Below are 24,281 nucleotides of genomic sequence, written 5' to 3'. Positions count from 1 at the left end.
AGGCATTCTCATCCGGGCATTCACCAGATGCCTCAGCCGCCATCTTTGTTTTGTGCTGAAAGTTGCTATTGACGCCCGTGGACGGCCGGGCGAGGGGAAGTGGCAAGATGGCGGCTCCCAGGGCGGAGGCGTGAGGGCGCAATGGGGGGCTGGGCCGCGGGTTTGGGCGCGCTTGCGCCTGACCCGAGAGCGTCCTGAGCCCAAGCTCAACGCGCGGCGGACCTGGGCCCTCGCCGCGGGGCAGCGCAGGGATCTTTTAAGAGGCCCCGGCGCACGGGGAGGGGGGGGGGGGGGGGGGGGGGGGGGGGGGATGATGACGTCGCCCGGCTCCGCCCCCTCGCCCGACAGCCGCTGCCGCCATGTTTAGTTGTTACTTCTTCACACAAGATGGCGGCTCCCAGGGAGGAGGCATGAGCGCCCTGCCGTTACCGCTCCTCCTGCCGTACAGTTGCCACTTCGGGGCCTAACTCTGGCTCTTTGGAGCGGCTCCTGTGGGAAGGAGTAATAAGGACGGAAGCGAGGATCGGACACTGCCCTGCGTTTGGTTTGCAGTGGAAGAACTGACCCAGGAGGAAGAGAATAGGGGGGAAGGGGGAGTTAGTCTCAAGATGGCGGCTCCCAGGGCGGCAGGCGCAGTCTGAGCAGCAGAGGCGGACTCGGGAGAGAGGTTCGAGACCTCACGAGCTGTACGGCGCGAGTCTCCGAGCAGCCCCCGAGAATTCGAGTTCGTTCCACCGGTCTCCGGCGCGCCTCCGTCCCTTACGAGTGTCGAGGCTGTTTCGGGAGCGGCTGCTGCACTAAGCGCTGGGCGGGGAAGCGGGACGGTCTCAAGATGGCGGCTCCCACAATTGTGGTGTGAGCGCCGGCGGGGCAGAGACAACCGCGGTGCTTGTGGCTCCTTTCCACCCGCCCCGGAAGCCGGCCAGTGCAGGGGACTTGGGGGGTGTGGGAACCGGGCCGGGGCTCCGCCATTTCCGGCGGGGGAGGGCTACGACTGAGGAAGGGAGGAGAGAGAGGCGGCTCAAGATGGCGGCTCCCAGGGCCTCCCGCCCGAGCTTGTAAGCGGGAGAGTCCGTGCGAGTAGTCGGGGCGGCGGGACTTGGCGGCCTCCAGCTTCTCGGGGCTAGGCGCTCGAAAGTTTCGGGAGGCTCTTGAAGAGACGGGGTGAGCTAGAAGAAGGGGAAGAGCCGAAGGGAAGGAGGGTAGTTAAGATGGCGGCCTCCATGGAGCCGTCCACCACTGTGTGAGGAACCGCTTCTCCGTGAGAGCTACCTTAGACGAAAGGGGGTGTGTGTGAGAGGAATTGGGGGGCTCCCTTCTCGCTTGGTGACTTTTTCCCACTACGGCCTTTCCCGGAACTATGGCTTCGGCCGTGTCGCCCGCCACCTCGCCAGCGGTGCTTCTGCAGCCCCGCTGGAAGCGAGTGGTGGGCTGGTCGGGTCCAGTGCCCCGGCCGCGCCACGGCCACCGAGCCGTGGCCATCAAGGAACTCATCGTGGTGTTTGGCGGCGGCAACGAGGGGATAGTGGACGAACTGCACGTGTACAACACGGGTGAGTGCAAAGCCCGCTGGGTCCTGGGATCTTTCCCTCCCTTCCTCCCTCCCTCCTTCCCTCCCTCCATCTCCTCCCTCCCTCCCTCTTCTTCCCTCCCTCCTCCCCCCTCCCTTTCCCCCCCTTTCTCTTCCCCTCCCCTCCTGCCTGCTCTCCCTCCTCCCTTTCCTCCTTCTCGCTCCGCTCTGATCGGCGCTCTCCTCCGAGCTGCGACCCTTTGCTCCGCCCGCCTCCTCTGCTTTCCCTCCTCTCTCCCCGGCCTTCCCCTGCCCCTCCCCGTGGGCGCTCCTGTCTTTGAGGAGTGCTTTTCATTATGCGGGAGAAATTCTCGAGTCCGGCGGGTGAGGGGGCGGGGGCGTCGCCGGCGCTGACTTGAGACACACACCGTTACCCCGCCGGGCGGGCGGCTGCGTCCCTTTGGCGCAGGCACAGTCCCACCCCCTCCCTCCCGCCTCCTGCGCCTGCTCAGCTATTCTCCTTCGTTGACGCTTGTTCAGGGGAAATGAGAGCTTCTCGATTACGGATTAGGGATAGAGTTGAGGGCCCTAATCCCGGCGGGGGGTGTGCCCCCCGCTGGGTGACCGCGGCGGAGCTTGTGCGGGCGTCTTGGGCGCTCGCAGGCGGGGCGGCGAGGCCGGCTCCCCCTTTGGCCGCGCACGTCTGTAGTGCTCGCCTCTTCGGCCGCTGCCTTTCCTACCCGAGGGCTCTGCAGGGTAGAAGGTGAAGTCCAGCGATCCCTAGTGGGCTAGGTGGGCCCTCGCCTCACCTGCGGCCGGGTCGCTGCTGCCTGCCCATGTGCATCCCTGCTCCAAAGCCCGGGCGCCAGACCCGCGGGCTGAGAGGAGTCTGAGCCCCGCGGACACGGCTAGCTGCGTGCGGCCCGAGCCTCCGACGGCGCAGGCGCTGGGACTAGGTCGCATCCTCCGGTGGCCTCTCAGTCTGAGACAGTGAAAGCAGTGGCCCAGGGCCCTTCACCTCGCTCGGAGGGAGGGGCCAGGCGTGCTCCTTGCTGGAGGGGTGATGCTGAGAGACCAAGACACCCAGGGGAAGAAGGCAGGGGCGGGCTGCGTGCGCATACGCCCACACACCTGTCAGGGTCTTTCAGGAAGCCCCCCTCTCTAGCAGGGGAATGAGTTCGGGTCTGGGCCGCCTGGGGCTGTTTCGCAGCCCCCCCCCCTGCATCGGGCAGGGTCCGTTCGCTCCAGGCCTGTTCTTTCCCGGGGTTCTGGTAGTGCCAGGTCCTTGAATCTGGGCACGGCCTCCCAGCTTTGAGGTTGCTCTGCGGTGGGGAGCTGGCGCCCAAGGGAGAAGGAGGTTACTGCGGTGAGGCTTGGGTGCTGCCATCTCCCTCCCCTGAGGCAGAGAGAGCGGCTTTCTGTGCTCCATGCACGGTGCTGCCCCTACCAAGTTGACTTGCAAAGGCTGGTGGGTTGCTAGTGCCCCTTTGCGTTGCGGGGCTCAGCACCTGTTGCCTCCAGTGAGGCCTGGCTGCTTGGCAGTGCCCTGTGCCAGCTGCGACAGCTGCGGTGGCAGCCGTTACCTCAGTAAGGTAGGGCTGAGGGACGGGCTGTTTTTAGAGAGGCCGCTGGCCAGAGCAGAACCTTCTAAACTGCTTGGACTGACTTTATTCTCATAAGGCTTGGAGCCGATCCTTAACAGGGAGCTACAATTTTAGAAAGTAGGGCAGGGGCTTAATTACCATCAGCTCCGAAGTCCGCTGCTGCCAGGGCTCTCTGCATATTTGCCGGTTTATGCAAACGAACTGGCCACTTTGGCTTCTGTTCCTTCCCCATGTGCAAGGTTGTGTCCCATAGTAGAGGGTAGCCAGCCGTCCGAAGGGCCGCAGCCCCAAGTTCCTCCAGGGTAGCGGTTTGGAAAAAGCGCCATCCACTCCCGCAGGAGAGCCGCTAGCACAGCAGCTCCGCACTCCTCCCCACGCGCTGCTCAGGGTCCGACCAGACCCGGAGTCTGTGCTGCGTGTGGCGTCTGCTCATGGTTGTCGTAGCTGCGGGGCTCTTGCCTTCTCCTCGGCAGATATGGGGCTTCGCGTGGCCCCTCTTCCACCACTGGGGGCACAGATGCAGCTGCCTGCGAGCCACTGCCTTGACAGCTGCCTGTCTGCTCCCCGCTGTTTTGTTTTAAATCAGGGCAGAGCAGACCTTCCTTATGCCTCTTCTCTTGCACTTTCCCTTCTCTGGGCTGAGAGACCTTCTGGAACGAGAGCTGGAAGCATTCCCTCTTGCCAAGATAAATGGCCCCAGGGGGCGCGTCTGGGACGTGTGCGAGCACTTTGCTGTCTTAGTTAGCTCAGGGATCTGGAGGTGATGCTCGAAGGGTGTGTGTCCTTCCTTTTTGGCGACAACTATCATAGCGGCTGTGGGACACTTGACTGGCCTTTGGGAGGTTTTGGGGTAGCTACTACTGTCGTACGCTGTAGGAATGTTATCTCAGGGTAGCAAAGCGGATTATGGAGAAGAGCCAGTCCTGACGGTGGGGTGTGTCCCCATGAGGTGAGGGTGTGGCTGGTCTGCCTCAGTGGTTCTTTAACATCTGGCAACTGTTAAACAGCTGCAAGGATCCTTGGAAAACGTGTAGTGGAACTTCCTTGTTTTTTTGCACATGAGGAAACAGGGTCTGAGAGGGGAACTGACAGGTCTAGGGTCACCCTGCCTGCTGGTTGCAGGGTCATGCAGGAGCACTTGGGGTACAGATATTCGTGGAGACAGTTGGGCTGTGTCTTCCTTCGGTTAATGGGCCCAGGCCACCACCTTGAAACACCTTCCCGACCTCTGCTCCTCTAGCTCCCTGGCCACTAGGTTCGGCCCCTCCAAAATCCGTTCCTCTCCGTCTGGAGACCTCCTCTCTTCTTAACTCGCCTCTTGTGCTCACTTCCTGATCGGCCCCGTTAGTTTCGTTTGTCAGGAAATCCTGTTCGCCCTTCGAGGCCTGGCTCTGGGTTCACCTTTTCTGAGAAGCCCCCTCTGCCGTGCTGCCTTGCTCCGCGCTCCCGAGGCCCCAGCCGCTGCTGTTGCTGCCAGGAGCCGAGGGCCCAGCAACTTTCCCGCTCAACTGGGGGTTCGCGAGCGAGGGCGGGCGTGTCTGTGCCCCCCCACCCCAGGCTTGGCACCGCGTCTGCCACGCAGGAAGCGCCCTGGCGTGACAGAGCGGAGCCGACGCCACCGAAGGACTGCGTGTGCCCAGCTGTGTGGCCCAGTCTCCCGGGGTGCAAGGGTTGATGGGAGCCACCACAGATGGAGGCAGCGTGTGGGGACAGGGCTGCGGCCGCTGATGAGACCCCGAAGCTGTGCTTTCGGGCTTGCTGGGGAGGGAGAAGATGGAGTCATGTTTCTGGTTGTCCCACGGAGGGTCCCGTGTGCAGGTGGCCTCCTCTCCTCCCAGCCACCTCCCAGCCGAGCGCACTGACAGGCCGTGGCGGACGGAGAATGCGGGACTCAGAGGCTGGGTCTCACGGTGCCCCACTCAATGAGCTGGAGATAGTGCGAGTGCGTGAGGCGGTGCTGGGCCGTTGCGTGGGCGGGACGGGGCTGCGGCTCTTGACAGCGGTGTGGAGGGCCCCTGCCCTGAGTGTTCTAGAACAAGATCAGCTCCTCTTAAAGGAGCTGGCGGTCGTGAGCTCTTGAGACAGCACCGGTTCCTTCCAGCCTGGCCAGCTGGGCCACTGATTAGAGCGTGACGGAAAGGCTTGTGTGGCTTTGTCACAGCCCCTACTAGTGGCCCTGTAGCCACATGCGGCAGCCCCAAGGGTGCTCAGGTGAGAGAGGGCGGCCCGTGGCTCCCGGCACGTGGGGCCCTTGGCGGAGTATCTGGCGATGGCTTTGAAGTCAGCGACAGGGTCTTTGCCTGTGCCTCTTTTTTGCTCTGTGACCTCAGGTAAGTCACTTCTCCTCCTGGACCCTGTTCCTTCACCCACGGAGGGGGCTGGTCCGGGCAGCTTCCAGGTCTTCCTCCGGCTTTTCCCTGCGTAGCTGGGAGGGAACTCCGTGTCTTGCAGTGTGCGCACGGTGGTTGGAGGCTGCTGCCGTTTTTGGTCTGTTTTTCACAGTGGGCATGACAGTGAGGCGGTGAGCTGGGGCCCGGGCCGGCCCCTCTACCGGGAAGAGGGGGAGGCTTTGCTGCTGGGCCTCCTGGAGTCCAGGTGACTCTGCTGAACCATGGAGGAGGGGTGGGTGGGGTGGGGCAGGATCACAGCCTGTTCCAAGTCAACCTGCAGCAGGTGGGGAGGCGGGAGCGACGGGGCCCTTCCGCCCCAGGAAAGGCTGTGCTTTGGAGGCACCGTGTGCTTTTAGATGGGGGCGGGCCCTTTGGCCGACGTGGACATGGGACTTGTCACCTGGTGTGTAGGGGAGATGTGTCAGTGACCCAAGTACGTGCCCTCCCAGAAAGGCTGAGAAGCAGTCGGGCAGCTGGGGTCCCCCAAAGGCCCTCCCCTGGGACGATCCTAACGCCTGCTTGGACTCCAGGGCCACCCCCATCATGCTTGGGCGTGGCCACTCATGGTTGACCGAAAGCAGTTGACGGGCAGAGAAGGAAATTGGTGTCTGACGCCCGGTTTGAGGTGTTTGGAGTAAGTGTGGCATGTCGTTTAGGGACGGTCCTTTATGTAACGTGTAATGGAAAGGATCCCTCAAAATTCTGAGGAGGATTTGTACCTTCTGCTTTTTCTGGGAGGCCCTGGCATGGCAGGCGCGTGGGGAGCTGAACCCGGGGTGCGAGCCTGAAGTGAGGGGAGGAGTGGCGTGGGGGTGGGGTGGGCTTCTCTTTCACCCTCTTCTGAGGTGGTGGCATCCTCACTTCCACTTAGAGGTGTGGATCTGGGGGAAGCTTTTGCAGCCACCACTTCTGGCTTTCAGGAATATTCGAGATTGGTACGGGTGTGACATGAGGGGAAAGGTGGGTGGCATGGTCCGTCTCTCAGGAGACCCCAGCAGAGATTGATTCTTGCCCCCCCCTTTTCAGCTGGTGGGCCGGGCTGCCTTGATGGGCCTCCCTCACCTGCACACCTCCGGCTGCCAGCACCTGCAGGGAGGGCGGGCATTGGTGGGCCGCGGTCACGCTTCCGGCCACTTAGAGGCGTAGCCCTGCGCCCCCAGGAAGAGGCACACAGGGCCCCTGACGGGGTGCTTTGGGTGTTGGACATTTTGTTCCCATATTGGACCCCCTGAGCCGTAGGGGAAGGAAGTCAGTGGCTACATTCCCAGAAGCTAATGAATTATCTTGGTTAGTGACTTCCTGCTTATGAAGACGACCTTGATGAGAAGCCGGGCGATTACAGGCTGTTTGGAGGGGGCCCCCCCTTTCTCAGAGCATGTTTCGCAGGCTGCTGGGTTTGGGGAGTAAGAGCAGTGGGGGTTCTGGTTCCGAAGGCTTTCTGAAGTGTTCTGACTCCTGCTTCCTTTTGTTACCCAGCGACTAACCAGTGGTTCATCCCAGCCGTGAGAGGGGACATTCCCCCCGGGTGCGCAGCCTATGGCTTCGTGTGCGATGGGACGCGCCTGCTGGTGTTCGGCGGGATGGTGGAGTACGGGAAGTACAGCAACGACCTTTACGAGCTCCAGGTAGGTAGCAGCCCGCAGCGTGCTCGCCTGCTTGCGGCAGCGGCGGCCCTGGGCCTCCCTCCCCGCTCCCCCGCCGCCTCCCCCCTCTACAATAAATGGCCTGGGGTCCTGATGGGGACCAGCCCGTCCTGGGTTCGACTCCCAAGTCTTGATTTTGCAGGCAAGCCGATGGGAATGGAAGAGACTCAAAGCAAAAACACCCAAAAATGGCCCGCCCCCATGTCCTCGGCTCGGGCATAGCTTCTCTCTTGTGGGCAACAAGTGCTACCTGTTTGGGGGCCTGGCCAACGACAGCGAGGACCCCAAGAACAACATTCCGAGGTGAGGCTTTGTCGTCTTCCATCTGGAGTCCTGAGGGTGGCCGTGCCTCTTCCCTTTCTTCAGTGAAACGAGAGGGTCACACTCCATGCCCGGTAGGGCCTTTCTGCCTCCGAGGTCTCGAACCTGGTGGAGGTGGGAGAGCAGGAGGGCCAGGCCAGGCCATAGAGGCCCGCCTCGCCTTCGGCTGGTGCCTGTTCCCACCACGTTAGAGGTGGCACTCGCCTTCCTGGCCTTTGCTGCCTGCAGACTTAGCGATGGTATTTTCCAAAGCCGGTGACCGAGTGCCTTTCTGAAGGCTGAACGTGGTCCCAGATGGGCTCCTGCTTTGACCCCAGGAGGTCGTAGTACGATGCCCAGCTTCGTGTGCAAGACAGCCTAGTGCACGCCATCCCATGGCTCCTCTCGGACTCCCACTCATCCTTGGGACACTCATCCTTGGGAGTTTCTGGTAGTCACTTCTCAGAGCTGAGAGGAGAAGAACTTGGAGTTCGTTTGGACCTGGCCCCCTTTGTCTCCCAGGGAGTCTGCTATTCGGCCCTAGAAGTTGGTGAGGCTGCGGGCGCATGCAGTCGGGGGGCTTGCCATGACTGCCTTTGTTTCTCCAGGTACCTGAACGACTTGTACATCCTGGAACTGCGGCCGGGCTCCGGCGTGGTGGCTTGGGACATCCCCATCACATATGGTGTCCTGCCTCCTCCCCGGGAGTCACACACTGCTGTGGTCTACACTGAGAAGGACAATAAGAAGTCCAAGCTGGTGATCTACGGAGGGATGAGCGGCTGCAGACTGGGGGACCTCTGGACCCTGGACATCGGTAAGCTGCGGGGGGTCAGGCTTAGAGCACACTGGACTTGGGGGCGCGGCGTGCAGAGATGGGGCGAGCGCGCCACTCAGCCCTCCGTCCTCGGACGGGCAGCCTGGGAGCAGGGGCGAGGGGTGACGGCCTTTTCTAGGCTGGAACAGGCTGGATGAGGCAGCGTCCATCCCTGTCAGTTCGTCAGGGATCAGCCTGTAACGGGAATGACGTGCCGTGGTCTCTCGCAGTCACACAGGGTGTTGAGAGAGGCCCATAGCCAGGGTGGGGCTCGCTTGGGGTCGGGAGTGGTTGAAAGGAGGTCAGGCTTTGGCCTGAAGGAAGGCCAAGGGCACTGGACTCAGAGCTGAGGACACATCTCTGCGGGGGCACGGCGTCCTGGAGGTCAGTGCCGGCTCTCGAAGGAAACCGTTTCCCCGGAGCGAAGTTCCTGGCAGCACGGGGGGCGGGGACGGACACGTGTTTTGGGGTGAGCAGGGTGGGAAATGCGGTGCCTTTGGGGGTGCACCTTTGGCTCATACCAGAGCCCTGAGAGCAGCGCTTGCCGGGATGGCGAACTGAGTGTGGGAAATGCAGGAGCCCAGTGACCAGAAGGCCTCTTGGGGGCCGTGGGGAGGCCTGGCACGGAGTTCTTGGGCTTGGTGGGCACCCGCCTTCCAGAGCCTTCCCTGCATCTGGGGAAGGTCCTGTGGGGCCGAGGGCCCATGTCTGACCTCGTGTAGTAACCGTCCCTTGTCCATCGCTCTGTGCAGACACTCTGACGTGGAACAAGCCCAGTCTCAGCGGGGTGGCCCCTCTCCCTCGGAGCCTTCATTCAGCCACAACCATCGGAAACAAGTGAGTGGCCACCGTCTTCCCGCCCAGCCCACCCCACCCCCACAGGCCTCCGTTCTGTTCCTGCACCTCCTGAGGCCTCGGGAGGCCTCTTTCTGGCTGGGCTGGCCTGCCGCAGCCCCGTCTTTACATGACAACCCCGGGAGACCAAGACAGACTCAGGGTAGAGGGGCGCAGACCGTTCTAGGTCCTGTCCGTGAGCAGCAGGGTGTCTATCAACGCCAAGGTCCCAAAGCGCCTATGAGAGCGATGGGGACGGCGCTGAGCTTTAGGTGAGCTGAGTAGCAGCACTGTGTGGCAGAGGTGACGCAGTTCTTGTGAGGGCTGAGCCACCACGGAGAGGCCCGCATCAAGAGCGTCCATGCGTCCTGGGGGATTCTCCTGGGGACAGCTGGAGGACCAAGTGTGTTTAGAACTTCCTGGATGGAAGAGGTGGCCTCTAGCTTGGCACCTCCTCCACAACCCTCTCCTACTCTTCCCTCCCTCGTCCCAGAATGTACGTGTTTGGTGGCTGGGTGCCTCTCGTCATGGATGACGTCAAAGTGGCCACACACGAGAAGGAGTGGAAGTGTACCAACACACTGGCTTGCCTCAACCTGGGTATGGCCTCCCCGGGCTCGGCGTGGCCTGCGGAGGGCTGCGGGAGGCCGGCCCTCCTCAGCCCCGAGAGCTGTGTGGGCTGTGCAGGGAGCGAAGCTGCTTCTAAGGCCCGGCCTCTAGAATCCACGAGAAGTGGCCACTGGCCAGAGCGCTCGGAGGGGTGTCCCCGCTTTCAGGTTTTGAGTAGGCTCTTCTCCTGCACACGGCTCGGCCTCCGAAAGTACAAAAGTGTGACGGGGCAGAGCCTCCCTCCCGCTTCCCCTTCTGTGGAGGCAGCCACGTTGGTGGCTTGTCACCCACCCCGCAGGGACTCCTCTGCCTATACGAGCATCGTCGGCGAGCTCCTTTCTAAACACACACGATGGCAGCCTGCTCCCCGCAGTGCGGCGCCAAGCCCGGCCCTTTTGGTGCACTCGGTCTTGGAGACCGCCCCCTCCCATCCCCGCACGCCGAGCGGCCTCATTCTTTTGAGTTGCTATCCAGGTGTTGAAACTTGCACAGACGCGGCTCCGTGAGTATCCTTGCACTGTTCTCGCCCACGTGCAAGTGCATTTGAAGGGTAAACACCTAGAGGTAGAGTCGCTGCCGAAGGCCGTTGCCAAGCTGTCCCGCAGAGGCCGCAGCCACGTAGGTGCCCCCGGTGGTGCCTGCGCCCTTTCTCTGGCGGGTCCGAGAGGTGACAGCCGCCCCCGCTGCCCTCCCCAGCCCTGGCTGCAGTAGGCGCGGGAGCCAAACTGCCAGGCGCCTTGTGGTTTCAGTTTGCGTTTCTCTTGTTTTCCGTGAGGGTATGTATTTCTCCTTAGATCCTCCTGTCGCCTTCTCCATAGCTCGCGTTCCTCTTTGCCCGTCTCTTTCTGTAGGCTCTTGTGTTCGATGTGCGAGAAGTGAAACCTTTGGCTATGCGTTTCAGACAGTCCCGCCAGTTTGTAGTTTGTGGTTTCTAATTTCATCTTCCACGGGCCTTTTGCCATACTGAGTTATTTTCCATTTGTTTGTTTTTAATTTAGTAATCTTTGATAACTTCCTGGTTTTTAATTCCCCATCCCTGACAGCGAAAGGCCAAAGGGCCGCTGGGGGTTATGGGTTCTTTTGTCCCTTTGCTGACCTCCTCTCCCACCCTCCCCAGATACCATGGCCTGGGAGACCATCCTGATGGACACGCTGGAGGACAATATCCCTCGGGCCCGAGCTGGCCATTGTGCCGTGGCCATCAACACCCGCCTGTACATATGGAGTGGGCGCGATGGCTACCGAAAGGCCTGGAACAACCAGGTCTGCTGTAAGGACCTCTGGTACCTGGAGACAGGTAAGGCCTCTGGGTCGGGGCCATAGGCCACCGCCTGCAGCTGAGCCTGGGGTGGGGGTTGCAGGGGGAGCTTATGCTCCAGCCCCTTCTCACCGGCTCTGCTCTCTCCCAGAAAAGCCACCACCCCCGGCCCGGGTACAGCTGGTACGAGCCAACACGAACTCCCTGGAGGTGAGCTGGGGGGCAGTGGCGACAGCCGACAGTTACCTTCTGCAGCTCCAGAAATATGACATTCCTGCCACGGCTGCTACCGCCACCTCCCCCACACCCAATCCAGTCCCGTCTGTGCCTGCCAACCCTCCCAAGAGCCCTGCCCCCGCAGCAGCCGCACCTGCCGTGCAGCCGCTGACCCAAGTAGGCATCACGCTCCTGCCCCAGGCTGCCAGCGCGCCCCCAACCACCACCACCATCCAGGTCTTGCCGACGGTGCCTGGCAGCTCCATCTCTGTGCCCGCCGCAGCCAGGACTCCAGGTGAGCTGGGGGCCTGGCACTGGGCCTGGGGGCAGGGTCTAGCCCACAGGGACATGGTCAGCCGTACTGAGGGCTGCCAAGGACCACATGCCTGATGGTCACGCGTGCTGGCTCGGCCATACCTGCAGACACCGTCGCTGAACAGGTCTGGGAGGACCAGACCTGATGCACAAACGGGTCGCGGAAGCACTTCGCGTTTGCACACGGGACACAGCAGAGGCCCCTTGCTTCCCTCACCAGGTGTGCCTGCTGTTCTCAAAGTCACCGGTCCTCAGGCGACAACAGGAACCCCATTGGTCACCATGCGACCTGCCAGCCAGGCTGGGAAAGCCCCCGTCACCGTGACCTCCCTTCCCGCAGGCGTGCGAATGGTTGTGCCAACGCAGAGTGCCCAGGGGACGGTGAGGAGCTGTTGGAGAGGGTGGGACATCCTGGTGATCGATGGCGCTGACAGGGCTTAAGGCTGCCCCCAGCCAGGGCTTTTCTTGGCTGTGGAGCACTGAGGAGGTCACCTGTCATTATGGAGTTAATCAAAATTTATAAGCTAATGCCTCAAAAAGACCTCCCTGCCATGTGTATCTGGCTCCCGCAAGGGCATCTTAAATGTGAACTTCCTTGTTCAGAAGCCCGAGGGGAGAATCTAGCCAGCCAGGGTCTGACCCCGGGCACGGAGGAGGGAGCCGTGTCTGGCTTCGTGGTCTTCAGAAAAGATCTCGAGCTTCTGGCAGACGCGTACTGCTGGGTCGCCACGCCTGGCCGGTGGTGGGAGGCCAGGCTGGAGCCAAGGGGTGCTGGCGGGAGGAACACTGGGCCCCGGGCGGAGGCTCCCTAGGCTGGGCTGAGCTGGATTCTGCCGAGGTCTCTGCTGCCCTCCCTTATCCCAGGCTCATGCACCCCATGCCCCTGCAGGTGATCGGCAGCAGCCCCCAGATGAGCGGCATGGCTGCGCTGGCGGCCGCCGCCGCTGCCACACAGAAGATCCCTCCTTCCTCAGCGCCCACAGTGCTGAGCGTCCCGGCAGGCACCACCATCGTCAAGACCGTGGCCGTGACACCTGGCACCACCACCCTCCCGGCAACTGTAAAGGTGGCCTCCTCGCCAGTCATGGTGAGTGTGCCTCGGGCCCAGCTCCGAGCCGCCAGCCTTGGGGTAGGGCCTCTGGGCACTGGGGTAAGACAGTGATCGCCCTTCCCAGGCTTTGGAGCGAGCTGTGGGGCTGTTGGCCCCTCCTTGCTGCTTGCCGTGGGCTGCGGAACAAGCCATTCCACCGGGCCGTGACGGCCGTAGGCTAGGTGTGCGCTCTCGGTGTCCTCCCTTGTTTCGCTAAAGGAAAGGGAAAGCACCGCGAGCCGTTCTGCAGGTGGGTGGGTGCGGGCAGGTAGACGAGCAGATGGGGAGGGAGCCACGGGCCCGCAGGGCCACTCGGGGTGGGGGCGCGGCCTCTCTGTCCCGCTCATGGCCCGTCTCTGCCCCTTCAAGGTGAGCAACCCCGCCACCCGGATGCTGAAGACCGCAGCCGCGCAGGTGGGAACGTCCGTCTCCTCCGCTGCCAACACATCCACCCGCCCCATCATCACGGTCCACAAGTCAGGGACTGTGACAGTGGCCCAGCAAGCCCAGGTGGTGACCACCGTGGTGGGTGGAGTCACCAAGACCATCACCCTGGTGAAGAGCCCCATCTCCGTCCCGGGAGGCAGCGCTCTGGTGAGTGACGGGCGTCACTGGGCTGCCTGTGACGGGAGAGGCCCGACCCAGGCTGTGCTCTTGCTGGGCTTCCAGATCACTCCTTGCCCCATCCTTTCCTTTTTAGATTTCCAACCTGGGCAAAGTGATGTCAGTGGTTCAGACCAAACCGGTTCAGACCTCGGCAGTCACGGGCCAGGCATCTACGGGCCCAGTGACTCAGATCATCCAGGTGCGCTCTGGGGCCGCAGACTCTGACACGGGGTGGCTCTGGGCCCCTGACTGACAACGGGGTGGCTCTGGGCCGCAGGAAGAACCCCTGTCCCTGTCTAGGGAAGATCTCTTCACACTCTGCAGCTCACACCACCACGTGGCTCACACCGTCCCATGGCTTGATCCTGCCTCTCCCTGTCTTCAGAACCCTCCCTGAGCCCCTCGGGCCACCAGTAGAGAGCGGCCCATCCTGGCGATGGTGCCATGTACTTGTCTTGCTCTTGCAGACCAAAGGGCCGCTGCCGGCCGGGACCATCCTGAAGCTGGTGACCTCAGCAGATGGCAAGCCCACCACCATCATCACTACCACGCAGGCCAGCGGGGCAGGGACTAAGCCCACCATCCTGGGCATCAGCAGCGTGTCCCCTAGCACCACCAAGCCTGGAACGACCACCATCATCAAGACCATCCCCATGTCAGCCATCATCACGCAGGCTGGCGCCACAGGTGGGGGCCTCTCCCGGGCCCCAGATGAGGAGCCACGTCAGGAGGCCAAGGCTGCGCGGGCGGGGGGCCGGGCTGTGGCACTCTCTCTTCCTTCCCTTGCCCCTTGCTTCACGTTTGTAGAGAGGTGGCAGGGGCGTGGTTACAATCGGTACCGGGTTTGGATCAAGGGGTGGTGGGTGGGAGGCACTGCTTGCAAGAGAGCATGAGGGAAATGGGCGAGGGGCCCCTGAGGCCAAACCACCCCTCTCCTGCCCAGGTGTGACCAGCAGTCCTGGCATCAAGTCCCCCATCACCATCATCACCACCAAAGTGATGACTTCAGGAACTGGAGCACCGGCCAAAATCATCACCGCTGTCCCTAAGATCGCCACTGGGCACGGGCAGCAAGGAGTGACTCAGGTGAGGTGTGCCCGGCCCTCCCCTTGCCCTAGCATCCAGCCCAGGATCCCTGCAGGCCACACTCGTCCTCCTGAGGGGCCCGGGAGGGGGCAGCACAGGGTCTGGGCAACCTTGGAGTGACATGGGGCGCTCTCTTCTGGCGTTGCAGGTGGTGCTGAAAGGGGCTCCTGGACAGCCAGGCACCATCCTCCGCACCGTGCCCATGGGGGGTGTCCGCCTGGTCACTCCTGTCACGGTCTCTGCCGTCAAGCCAGCTGTCACCACGTTGGTTGTGAAGGGCACCACAGGTGCGTAGCCTAGATGCCGGGCCTGCCCCTCCGTTGGGAGAGGAGCCCGCTCCCAGTCTTCTGCTCCCCTGGGGTGTGCTCCTGTCCCCGTGTCCTGTCCCCACAGGAGGGAAAAGCTGCTGGCAGGGGGAAGGCCCCAGGTGCAGGCCTCACCCCACCCCTGCCCCTTTCCCCTCCAGGCGTCACAACCCTCGGCACAGTGACAGGCACCGTTTCCACTAGCCTTGCCGGAGCCGGAGGCCACAGTACAAGCGCCTCCCTGGCCACGCCCATCACCACGTTGGGCACCATCGCCACCCTCTCAAGCCAAGTGATCAACCCCACTGCCATCACCGTGTCGGCAGCTCAGACCACGCTGACGGCGGCCGGCGGGCTCAGCACCCCCACCATCACCATGCAGGTAGGATGGCTGGGAGAGTGTGGGGGGTAGGCGGGCACGTGTCCCGGCCTTCGCGTGCGTGTGCGCACGGATGAGCCACAGCCTAAGGCTTCTGCTCCGCTTCTTGGGGTCCAGGCCCTCTTTTCCTCACCTGCGTGGCCTGGGGGAGGGGCAGGGGTGCTTCCCTGTTGTACCGCTATGACTCTTGGTCACTACAACTGTCGTGTCAGCGGATTAGGTCTTAAGCAGTTCTAGATTTTGAACGTGGGGCAGACGTTTTCTCTTACGATGTAGACGATTCAACGGTTTCTGTTTTTGCGTGCATAGTATTTATTTTCTTATATTTTAAGCTGAATTCATGCAAGTGGCAAAGCGTCTAGGTACAGGGTCAGCGGGGCTCCCTCCATGACCAAGGGCTGGCCCTAGCCGCTGACACAACCCCACAGCCCCTTCCCAGTCTCCATGGTCTTGGAGGCAAAGCCGTGCCTCTAGTCTGGTCCCTGAGCCACTCAGTGTCTGGAGCTCAGAGGGAAAACAGGTCCTGAATATTTCCCAGGGCTGTTGCTTTAGAACCTGAGCCAGTGGTCCCCGCCAGCACGGGTGACGCTGTAGGATGGCAGAGGGACAGATAGGAAGTTGCAGAAGTAACCCTTCCCATCTGTTCTCTCCCCCAGCCTGTCTCCCAGCCAACCCAGGTGACTCTCATCACGGCACCCAGTGGTGTTGAGGCTCAGCCTGTGCACGACCTGCCTGTGTCCATTCTAGCCTCACCTACTACAGAACAGCCCACGGCCACTGTCACTATTGCCGACTCGGGTCAGGGAGAGGTACAGCCAGGCACCGTGACCCTGGTGTGCTCGAACCCGCCCTGCGAGACGCACGAGACGGGCACCACTAACACGGCCACCACCACTGTCGTAGCTAACCTTGGGGGGCAGCCACAGCCCGCCCATGTGCAGTTCGTCTGTGACAGACAGGAGGCAGCTGCTTCCCTTGTGACCTCGACGGTCGGGCCACAGAACGGCAGCGTGGTCCGCGTCTGCTCCAACCCGCCGTGTGAGACGCACGAGACAGGCACCACTAACACAGCCACCACCGCTACGTCCAACATGGCCAGGCCACACAGCTGCTCCAACCCGCCCTGCGAGACGCATGAGACAGGCACCACCAGCACCGCCACCACCGCCATGTCCAGCATCGGCGCCGGCCAGCAGCGGGACGTGCGGCGTGTCTGCGTGGTCAGCACCGCGCCTGCTGTGCTCCGGGTTGGCATGGCTGCTGGGGCATCAGAGGGAGCCCAGATGTCCGTCAAGCCCTTGTGCCAAACCCGCCAGACCAGCGTGACCAGCGCCACCATGACTGTGATGGCCACCGGCGCGACCCCGTGCTCAGCTTTCGTGCAGCTGGCCCCTGTGAGCGGCCAGGTCCGAGCCAGCATTCTCGGAGGCAAGGACAGTCCCGTGGCTGGCCTGAGTCCGCTGGTCTCCATTGGCCGCCAGCTGGAGGCCCACCACACCCACACAACCAACACGCCCACCACGGTCCGCTCTGCCATGGGGGCCGGGGAGCCTGGCGAGGCCCGGGGGACCCCCATGCCCGCATACGAGAGCTCACCAGGTGCCACCGTGACTGTGCCAGCCCTGGAGGCCCTGCTGTGCCCTTCAGCCGCTGTGACCCAAGTCTGCTCCAACCCACCCTGCGAGACCCACGAGACGGGCACCACCAACACCGCCACTACCTCGAACGCAGGCAGCGCCCAGCGGGTCTGCTCCAACCCACCTTGCGAGACCCACGAGACAGGCACCACGCACACACCCACCACGGCCACCTCCGGTGGGGGTGCGGGCCAGCCCGAGGGAGGGCAGCAGCCCCCTGCCGGCCGCCCCTGCGAGACGCACCAGACCACTTCCACTGGCACCACCATGTCAGTCGGCGTGGGCGCCCTGCTCCCCGATACCGTTCCCTCCCATAGGACCCTAGAGCCCGGCTTGGAGGTGGCAGCACCGGCCACCGTCACCGCCCAGGCTGCTGCTTCGTTGCTGGCTCCGTTCCCGACGCAGAGGGTTTGCTCCAACCCTCCTTGTGAGACGCACGAGACAGGCACCACGCACACGGCCACCACCGTCACCTCCAACATGAGCTCGAACCAAGGTGAGTAAAGACACAGGCCTGGCGGGTGTTGTCTCCCAGAGCCCTGGGCTCAGAGGCTGAGGGGAGTGGTGACTAGAAGAGTCGCCCGGCCAGAAGCTAGTAGTTAGAGTTCTTGGGGCTCGGTGTCCCAGCAGGGGCTGGGGTACTGCAAGAAACTGTGTCCCCTGGGGGCAAAGCTGGCTAGAGGCCTTGGGGCTCCTGCTGGCTTAGTACTTGTCACACTTCTCTTTGCTTGCTCCCCTCCCTCTCAGATCCCCCACCAGCCGCCAGTGACCAGGGAGAGGTGGAGAGCACCCAGGGTGACAGTGTGAACATCACCAGCTCCAGTGCCGTTACAACGACTGTGTCCTCCACCCTGACACGGGCTGTGACCACTGTAACACAGTCCACGCCCGTCCCAGGCCCCTCGGTGCCGGTAAGAACCCCCGGAGGTACCCCGTGCCACCTCCCTGCTGCCCACTGCACTTCCAGTCTGTGCGGTTCCAGGCTCGGACACCAGGTGTCGCCCTTGCCCCAGGCACTGGACCGCTCCTCATCCCTTTTCCGGAGTCCTTCTTCCTGACCGTAAAAGTGCTGCCTGGGGCATCGTTGGGCAGGAGGCAGGGGTCTTCCAGGCCCCAGCGTCTTGAAGACGCTTTGATTTCTGGAGCTGTTTCCCATGGCTTGTCATTTGGCTATAACCAGTGAGAGTGACACGGCAGGAGCCAGAGTGTCTCTTTGGCTAGACCGAGATGCCTCTCTGAGGATGGGTGAAAATCAGCCAGAGGGTCCCAAGGGTTTCCCGTCTTGTGCACCCCCCACCATGGCTCGGTCACCTGCTGCGCTCCTAATCAGGTGGGGTGAGGCTGGCTGCGGACAGTGAAAATCCAGGTCTCCAGGGAAAGATGAAGGCTGCCCGGCTCTGGCCACTCTCTTAGGGGGCTTCTCTCCCTTTCTAGAAGATCTCATCAGTGACTGAGGCTACCCCAGGGGCTCTGACCACCGAAGTCCCCATTCCGGCCACGATAACAGTGACCATAGCCAACACAGAAACTTCTGACATGCCCTTCTCTGCTGTTGACATCCTGCAGCCCCCAGAGGAACTCCAGGCCTCGCCAGGGCCTCGCCAGCAGCTGCCACCACGGCAACTCCTGCAGCCCACCTCTACACCCCTGCTGGGGGAGTCCGCCGAGGTCCTGTCAGCCTCCCAGACCCCTGAGCTCCAGGCCGCCGTGGATCTGAGCAGTACAGGGGACCCGTCTCCGGGCCAGGAGCCTGCCAGCTCAGCAGTCGTGGCCACGGTGGTGGTCCAGCCGCCCCCACCCACACAGTCTGACGTAGACCAGTTGTCCCTCCCCCAAGAGCTGATGGCCGAGGCCCAGGCAGGCACCACCACCCTCATGGTGACGGGGCTCACCCCCGAGGAGCTGGCAGTCACTGCTGCCGCTGAAGCGGCTGCCCAGGCTGCAGCCACGGAGGAGGCCCAGGCCCTGGCCATCCAGGCAGTGCTCCAGGCCGCGCAGCAGGCCGTCATGGGTAGGTGCTCGTTGGGGGGCGGCTGAGCGCTGACCGTCCAGGCCAGCCAGGAGCCCTGAGGGAAAGGTGGGCCCCTCGGGAGGAGCAAGGCCAGGGTGGGCCTCTGCAGCCTCCCGCTGACTGCCCTGACCGGGTGGCCACTACATTGGGAGGGGGCGGGCTGCCTGAGAAGAGGGGGCCTGGCTCCCTGCCAGGGTGGCCCAAGTTGGCCGGGACAGGGTAGGCCGGGGCGCGGGGCTGGGCCGCCTGGGCCAGCGCTCCTCTTGAGTGGCGTCCCCGCCCCCACCCCCCCCCCGCCCCCTGGAGCAGGCACCGGGGAGCCCATGGACACGTCCGAGGCGGCGGCGGCTGTGACGCAGGCGGAGCTGGGCCACCTGTCGGCCGAGGGCCAAGAGGGCCAGGCCGCCACCATCCCCATTGTGCTGACGCAGCAGGAGCTGGCGGCACTCGTGCAGCAGCAGCAACTACAGGAGGCGCAGGCGCAGCAGCAGCAGCACCTCCCCACCGAGGCCTTGGCCCCCGCCGACAGCCTCAACGACCCGGCCATCGAGGGCAACTGCCTTAACGAGCTGGCCGCGGCCGTGCCCAGCACCGTGGCCCTGCTACCCCCCACGGCCACCGAGAGTGAGTGTGAGGGCACCGCGCCAGTGGGGGCCGAGCGCCTGGGCCCTTCCCGCAGACGCGGCCAGGGCTGTCCGGCCCGAGGGGAGGAGCTTCCCGCACACGAGCGGGCTCTCCGGGCCGCCCCCACGGGTGTCTCTCTCCCTCACAGGCCTGGCTCCGTCCAACACGTTTGTGGCTCCACAGCCGGTTGTAGTGGCCAGCCCCGCCAAGCTGCAGGCCGCGGCCACCCTGACTGAAGTGGCCAATGGCATCGAGTCCCTGGGTGTGGTAAGTCTGATGCGGCGGGGTTTCGAGGGGTGTGGCGTCCGGGGCCCGAAGGCCTAGGGTTTCAGCTCTCCTTCCTGTCTTTCAGAAGCCGGACTTGCCGCCCCCACCCAGCAAGGCGCCTGTGAAGAAGGAGAACCAGTGGTTTGATGTGGGGGTCATTAAGGGTACCAATGTAATGGTGACACACTATTTCCTGCCACCAGATGACGCTATCCCTTCTGACGTAAGTGTTCCTCGGAGCCAGTCCCCTTGGGCAGGGGCGGGGGGCGGGCTGGCCATGAGGCAGGTGTTGGGGCTCACGGCGCCTTCTGAAGCTCCCCAGGGCACCATCCGCCTTGGGGCCAGCCCGAGGACAGCCACATGTGGCGTCCTCTCCACATGCCTCTTTCTCCCAGGGCCTTTAGAGCCACCACAAAGCCTATTGTCAGTTCCCTGTCCCTACTGCTGCTCTCCTGGCCCGTCCACAGGGCGGGAGAGTGCTGCTGGCCCTGGAGCCCAACCTCAGAGCTGCTCTCTCAGCGATGGGGCTTAGGTCACCTTTTTCTCTCTCCCTCTTCCTGTCCTCCTGGCCTCTCTCCCCAGGACGACTCGGGCACCGTCCCCGACTACAACCAGCTGAAGAAGCAGGAGCTGCAGCCGGGCACAGCCTATAAGTTCCGCGTGGCCGGGATCAATGCCTGCGGCCGGGGACCCTTCAGCGAGATCTCGGCCTTTAAGACGTGTCTGCCTGGTTTCCCGGGGGCCCCCTGTGCCATTAAAATCAGCAAAGTGAGTCTTGCCGTGGCATAACCCTGTGCCCAGCTGGAATACAGCAGGCCGAGCTCAAGCCCGTCCGCCGGGCGCTCCCTTCTGGGCCGGCTGGGTCTGGGCTGCGGCTTCTGTCTTGTCGCCAGTTGCTGGGTTGACAAGGGTCAGTTCCTTCCCTCCCCGTCTTCGTTCTCCTTCTCTCTAACGTGGCAGCTAGTGTTCACTGAGGGTCTCTTACCTGCCACGTTCAACGTGTTTTCTTTATCCAATTCTTCAACGTCCTGAGGAGGTCTGGGATCTGATGAGGAAACTGAGGCACCAAGAGGCTCAGGGCCAAGTCCCACAGTCGATGGCAGAGCAGGTGAAGGGAGGCGGTGCTCTGAGCCCCTGTTCGTGTTACTTTGTCGTTCGGTCAGGCTGCCCCCCGGGCCGGGACTGGCAAGGCCGTGTCCCCAGAGCTCGGTTGTGTCAGGAAGAGGGCTGAGGTACAACCATTCGGTTTGGGGAGCCACAAAGTGTTCCCACTTCTCTGTCCCTGGAGAGGCCGAGTGAGAGAGTCACAGAGGCCACAGGCGGCACGGCTTGACCCCTGATCCCTTGGTTTTAGAGTCCAGATGGTGCGCACCTGACGTGGGAGCCGCCGTCTGTGACCTCTGGCAAGATCATCGAGTACTCGGTGTACCTGGCCATCCAGAGCTCGCAGGCCGGTGGTGAGCCCAAGAGTTCCACGCCGGCCCAGCTGGCCTTCATGCGGGTGTACTGCGGGCCCAGTCCGTCCTGCCTGGTGCAGTCGTCCAGCCTCTCCAACGCCCACATCGACTACACCACCAAGCCTGCCATCATCTTCCGCATCGCCGCCCGCAATGAGAAGGGCTATGGCCCAGCCACCCAAGTGAGGTGGTTGCAAGGTGGGTGTCGTGCGGGAGGCTCCTGGGCCAGCATCACGTGAGGTGGGGCGACCTGGCTCCAGGCTGGACTTTAGAGCCTCACGGTTGGGGGAGATGACCTAGCGTGGGTGCTATGGACGGGTCTCAGGGTGGTGGGGGGGGCACCTTGCCTCATCTGCGGGTTCAGGGAAAGCCGGCCAAGGGTGTTTGAGGTGAGACGGGGGACCATGAGAACTTCAAGTAGGAGGTACAGTGCAAGGCCCAAGTCCAGGACGCAGGGTGGAGAATGGACACCCAAGCGTGCCTTGTCAGGCTTCACTCCAGGGAACCATGAGGCTGACAAGGGAGACTGGTGAGGGCCTTTCACCCGGGCCTGGGCGACTGCGGGAGGAGGTGGTGCACATAAGGAGAGGCCTTCGCTCGGCAGACTTCTGTAGGCTGTGGGCAGGGTGTCCCTGTCCCCTCCGCTCTCGGCCTCTTGGCCTGTGGGCCACTGTGCGGCTGAAGTCGGCCAGACAGCCCACCTCGCTGAGCTGCTTACCACTCCATTTTTCCTTTCAGAAACCAGTAAAGACAGCTCTGGCGCCAAGCCAGCCAGCAAGCGGCCCATGTCCTCTCCGGAAATGTAAGCAGGAAGCCCCTTTCTGGAACTTTCTAAGGCTGAGGGTAGACAGCTACTGGGAGGAAGCAGCAATAGAAAGTGTGGCTCGTCCCTTCCAAAGCCTCGAGGGGCTACACACGGGGTGGGAGCGCATATGAGGCACCAGCCTGAGGTCCGCAGGGAGGCCCACCGCGCGGTTTCCCAGAGTCGTTGGGACCCATGCTGATGCTCTCTTTCCTTTTTCTTGGCCCCTTCCAAGGAAATCCGCTCCAAAGAAATCTAAGGCAGATGGTCAGTGAGAGGCAGCTCCCCTGCACCTGGACCCTTCGCCGGACCCCCCCCCCCTTCTGCTTCAGGAACGCCACCTGCCAGGGCCCCCCTGTCCTCCCCACCCGGCGCTCACACTTCACCCTCAGGAGCCACTAGCCGCCACTCATTCTCTCTCCTTCTCTGTTTTTAAAATAATCGCAAGAAAGCACATTGCACCGCTGCTGTGGGAGGAAGCAGAACGCGGATCTGGAAGAGCAGTGAGCAAGTCAGACGTGTGCCCTCCTCCCCCTTCTTCCCGCCGGCGCCCTCCTCCGGGAGCCGAGCAGGCCCCGAGTTCCAAGGCCCTCGAGGGAGCTAGACAGAGGCTTTGAATGAAGCAGATGCGCCTCGGAGACCGGGACGCACGCGCCTCCGGCAGCTGGTCACCTTGGTTCCGAGGGGGCGGCCAAGGGCGGGAGGGGCTGTAGCATGGAAGCAGAAGAGCCCCCCCCCCCAAGCTCCCCTCCCCCTGCCTCTGCTCCGAGAGGATCGGCGGGGCACCCGAGTGCTAGATGCCCACCTGGTTCCTTTTGCATATCCTGCAGCCGCACGGCCCTGGGCTTCAGCTTCGTCCAACCCGTCTCAACGGCCTTCGTACTCCGACCCCTTGTCCCGTCCCTCTTCTTTCGCGATTAGAGAGCTAGGAAGTAAGAAGAAAGAGAAAGGGGGAAGAATGAGCCCGTGGTGGCCCGAGCAGTGTTCTGTGCAAATCTCCTGGCTCCCAGTGGGGCGTACAGTAGCCCCCACGGAGCCTGGCTTTGGCCCCTGGGTTGGGGCTAGGGGCCACACCACCAACTGCTGCATTTGTTGTATTTTTTTTAAGTTGGAATTGATGAAGTTGACATTTTTATTGTAATTTTAGCCTTAGCGTGTGGGGTTTTGTCCCTTTTTTTGTTGTTGTTAGCTGTGTACAGTATGTGTACCTTTTCTTTTTTTTTTTTTAACTTTTACTTTTTTTTCCTTGGCTAAAGCCTTGGCAGGGATCTTTCTGGAAGAAAAGCTGGGGGCAGCTGGCACAGGAGAGGTGTGGAATCTCCCCTGTGGGCCTGGTGTTGGCTGCCCGGCCTGATTTCCTCTTGCCGGCCCCTGCTGTCTGCCCCCTTTATTTGTCCCCAGGCCCCTGGGGTAGAGGAGGGCTGAGCTGTCAAACCTCACTCCCGTGGGTGATCGAGCTGGAGGGTCTCTGTCGGAGCCTCAAGTCAGGTTTCTGCAGAGGAGCGGGTCCTGGGTTCACAGTGCTCTCAACGTCCCCTGCCCCCCAGCCCACCCCCAACGACTCCCCACCCCACCCCCTGCCCCGCAGGCTCCCTCCTTGGCAAATTGGCTTAGAGTATCTGCCACCCTCCCCTGCCGCTTCCTGCGGCCACCTCCTCCAGGCAGGGGCATGTCAGAAGGGGTGGGGTGAGGGGAGGAGGGCAGCTTGGGCTGGGAAAGCGACTGTGTGGGGGCACCCGGGAGAGGCCATAGAGAAGATGCAGGATGACAGCACCGGCCGCCTGTTCTGTGAATCTGCAGGCCCAGGGCCAGACTTGGGGCAGGGGTGGGGGAGGGCACGAGGGCTCTTAGTGCGGCTTGGGAGACTGCTTTCTGCCCCACACCCGAGCTTTAGGCACTGAGCAAGGTTTAGCAGCAGGTCGTGCAGAAGGATTTACAGCGAGCAGCCTGTCTTTTCAGATCCCCCCATCTCTGGCCTGGAGATGAGCTGCGGTGAGGGGCCCGGCCTCTGCAGACCCCTGCCACTGGCCCACACCTTCTGGGGCCTCTGGTTTGTTGTATTATAGTATACTTCGCTGTGGAAAATGTCACGTTTAGTCGGTCACCTTGGAGCCCTCTCGCCTGGCCCTGTTGTTTTCCCTGTCCCTCCTCCTGAGCGCCCTTTGATTTCTCTCGTTTCTGAGAACAGTATGCCGTTCATCTATTGTAGAGTAACCCCTGTGACTCAATATTACCATAGTGCGATGTCGTTTTGTGCTATTTTGAACAATTAAAAGACTTTTTTTGAAATAACCACCTGCTCATTTACTGTGTCCAGGACTCCCAGGGAGGAGGCTGGAGCTGTGATGCCACCACCTACCCCTCCCCCCGCCCCACCCCGTGGCTCACGGAGTCCCTGGAAGCCTCTTGCTCTAAGGGCAGTGAGCAGGGTTCACTTGCAAGTTCAAGGCTCCGCTGAGGCCTGCAGCCCTGGGGACTGAGGCCAGGACGCGGTTCCCCACAAAACGTCCCACAGCAGCCT

At 62.6% G+C, this 24,281-nt stretch overlaps 1 protein-coding gene across 8 annotated transcripts; it reads left to right on the top strand.

Moving 5' to 3' along the window:
- The first annotated feature begins 328 nt into the window (after positions 1-328).
- Positions 329-22,313, top strand: HCFC1 (host cell factor C1). 8 transcript variants are annotated; one of them, XM_032846404.1, is made up of 26 exons: positions 329-1,553; positions 6,981-7,129; positions 7,290-7,450; positions 8,056-8,264; positions 9,017-9,101; positions 9,592-9,698; positions 10,825-11,004; positions 11,117-11,476; positions 11,717-11,877; positions 12,386-12,583; positions 12,956-13,180; positions 13,287-13,391; positions 13,660-13,879; positions 14,136-14,278; positions 14,427-14,565; positions 14,745-14,965; positions 15,619-17,095; positions 17,347-17,510; positions 18,037-18,610; positions 18,917-19,234; positions 19,383-19,501; positions 19,587-19,724; positions 20,084-20,269; positions 20,856-21,156; positions 21,697-21,760; positions 21,996-22,313. In XM_032846404.1, exons 1-26 carry the CDS (start codon positions 1,361-1,363, stop codon positions 22,033-22,035), a joined length of 6,237 nt encoding a protein of 2,078 aa, XP_032702295.1. In that variant the 5' UTR covers positions 329-1,360; the 3' UTR covers positions 22,036-22,313. The 8 variants fall into 8 exon arrangements, with proteins under 8 accessions (XP_032702295.1, XP_032702293.1, XP_032702292.1 ...); XM_032846402.1 differs by having other exon boundaries at positions 18,034-18,610; positions 18,920-19,234; XM_032846401.1 differs by having other exon boundaries at positions 18,034-18,610.
- The last annotated feature ends 1,968 nt before the right edge of the window (positions 22,314-24,281 follow it).

This window comes from Lontra canadensis, unplaced genomic scaffold (genome assembly GCF_010015895.1).
Source record: "Lontra canadensis isolate GAN:19392208 unplaced genomic scaffold, GSC_riverotter_1.0 scaffold174, whole genome shotgun sequence".
Taxonomy (NCBI): domain Eukaryota; kingdom Metazoa; phylum Chordata; class Mammalia; order Carnivora; family Mustelidae; genus Lontra; species Lontra canadensis.
The sequence above is the reverse complement of the archived record's forward strand: the minus strand, read 5'-3'. Positions and strand labels throughout refer to the sequence as shown.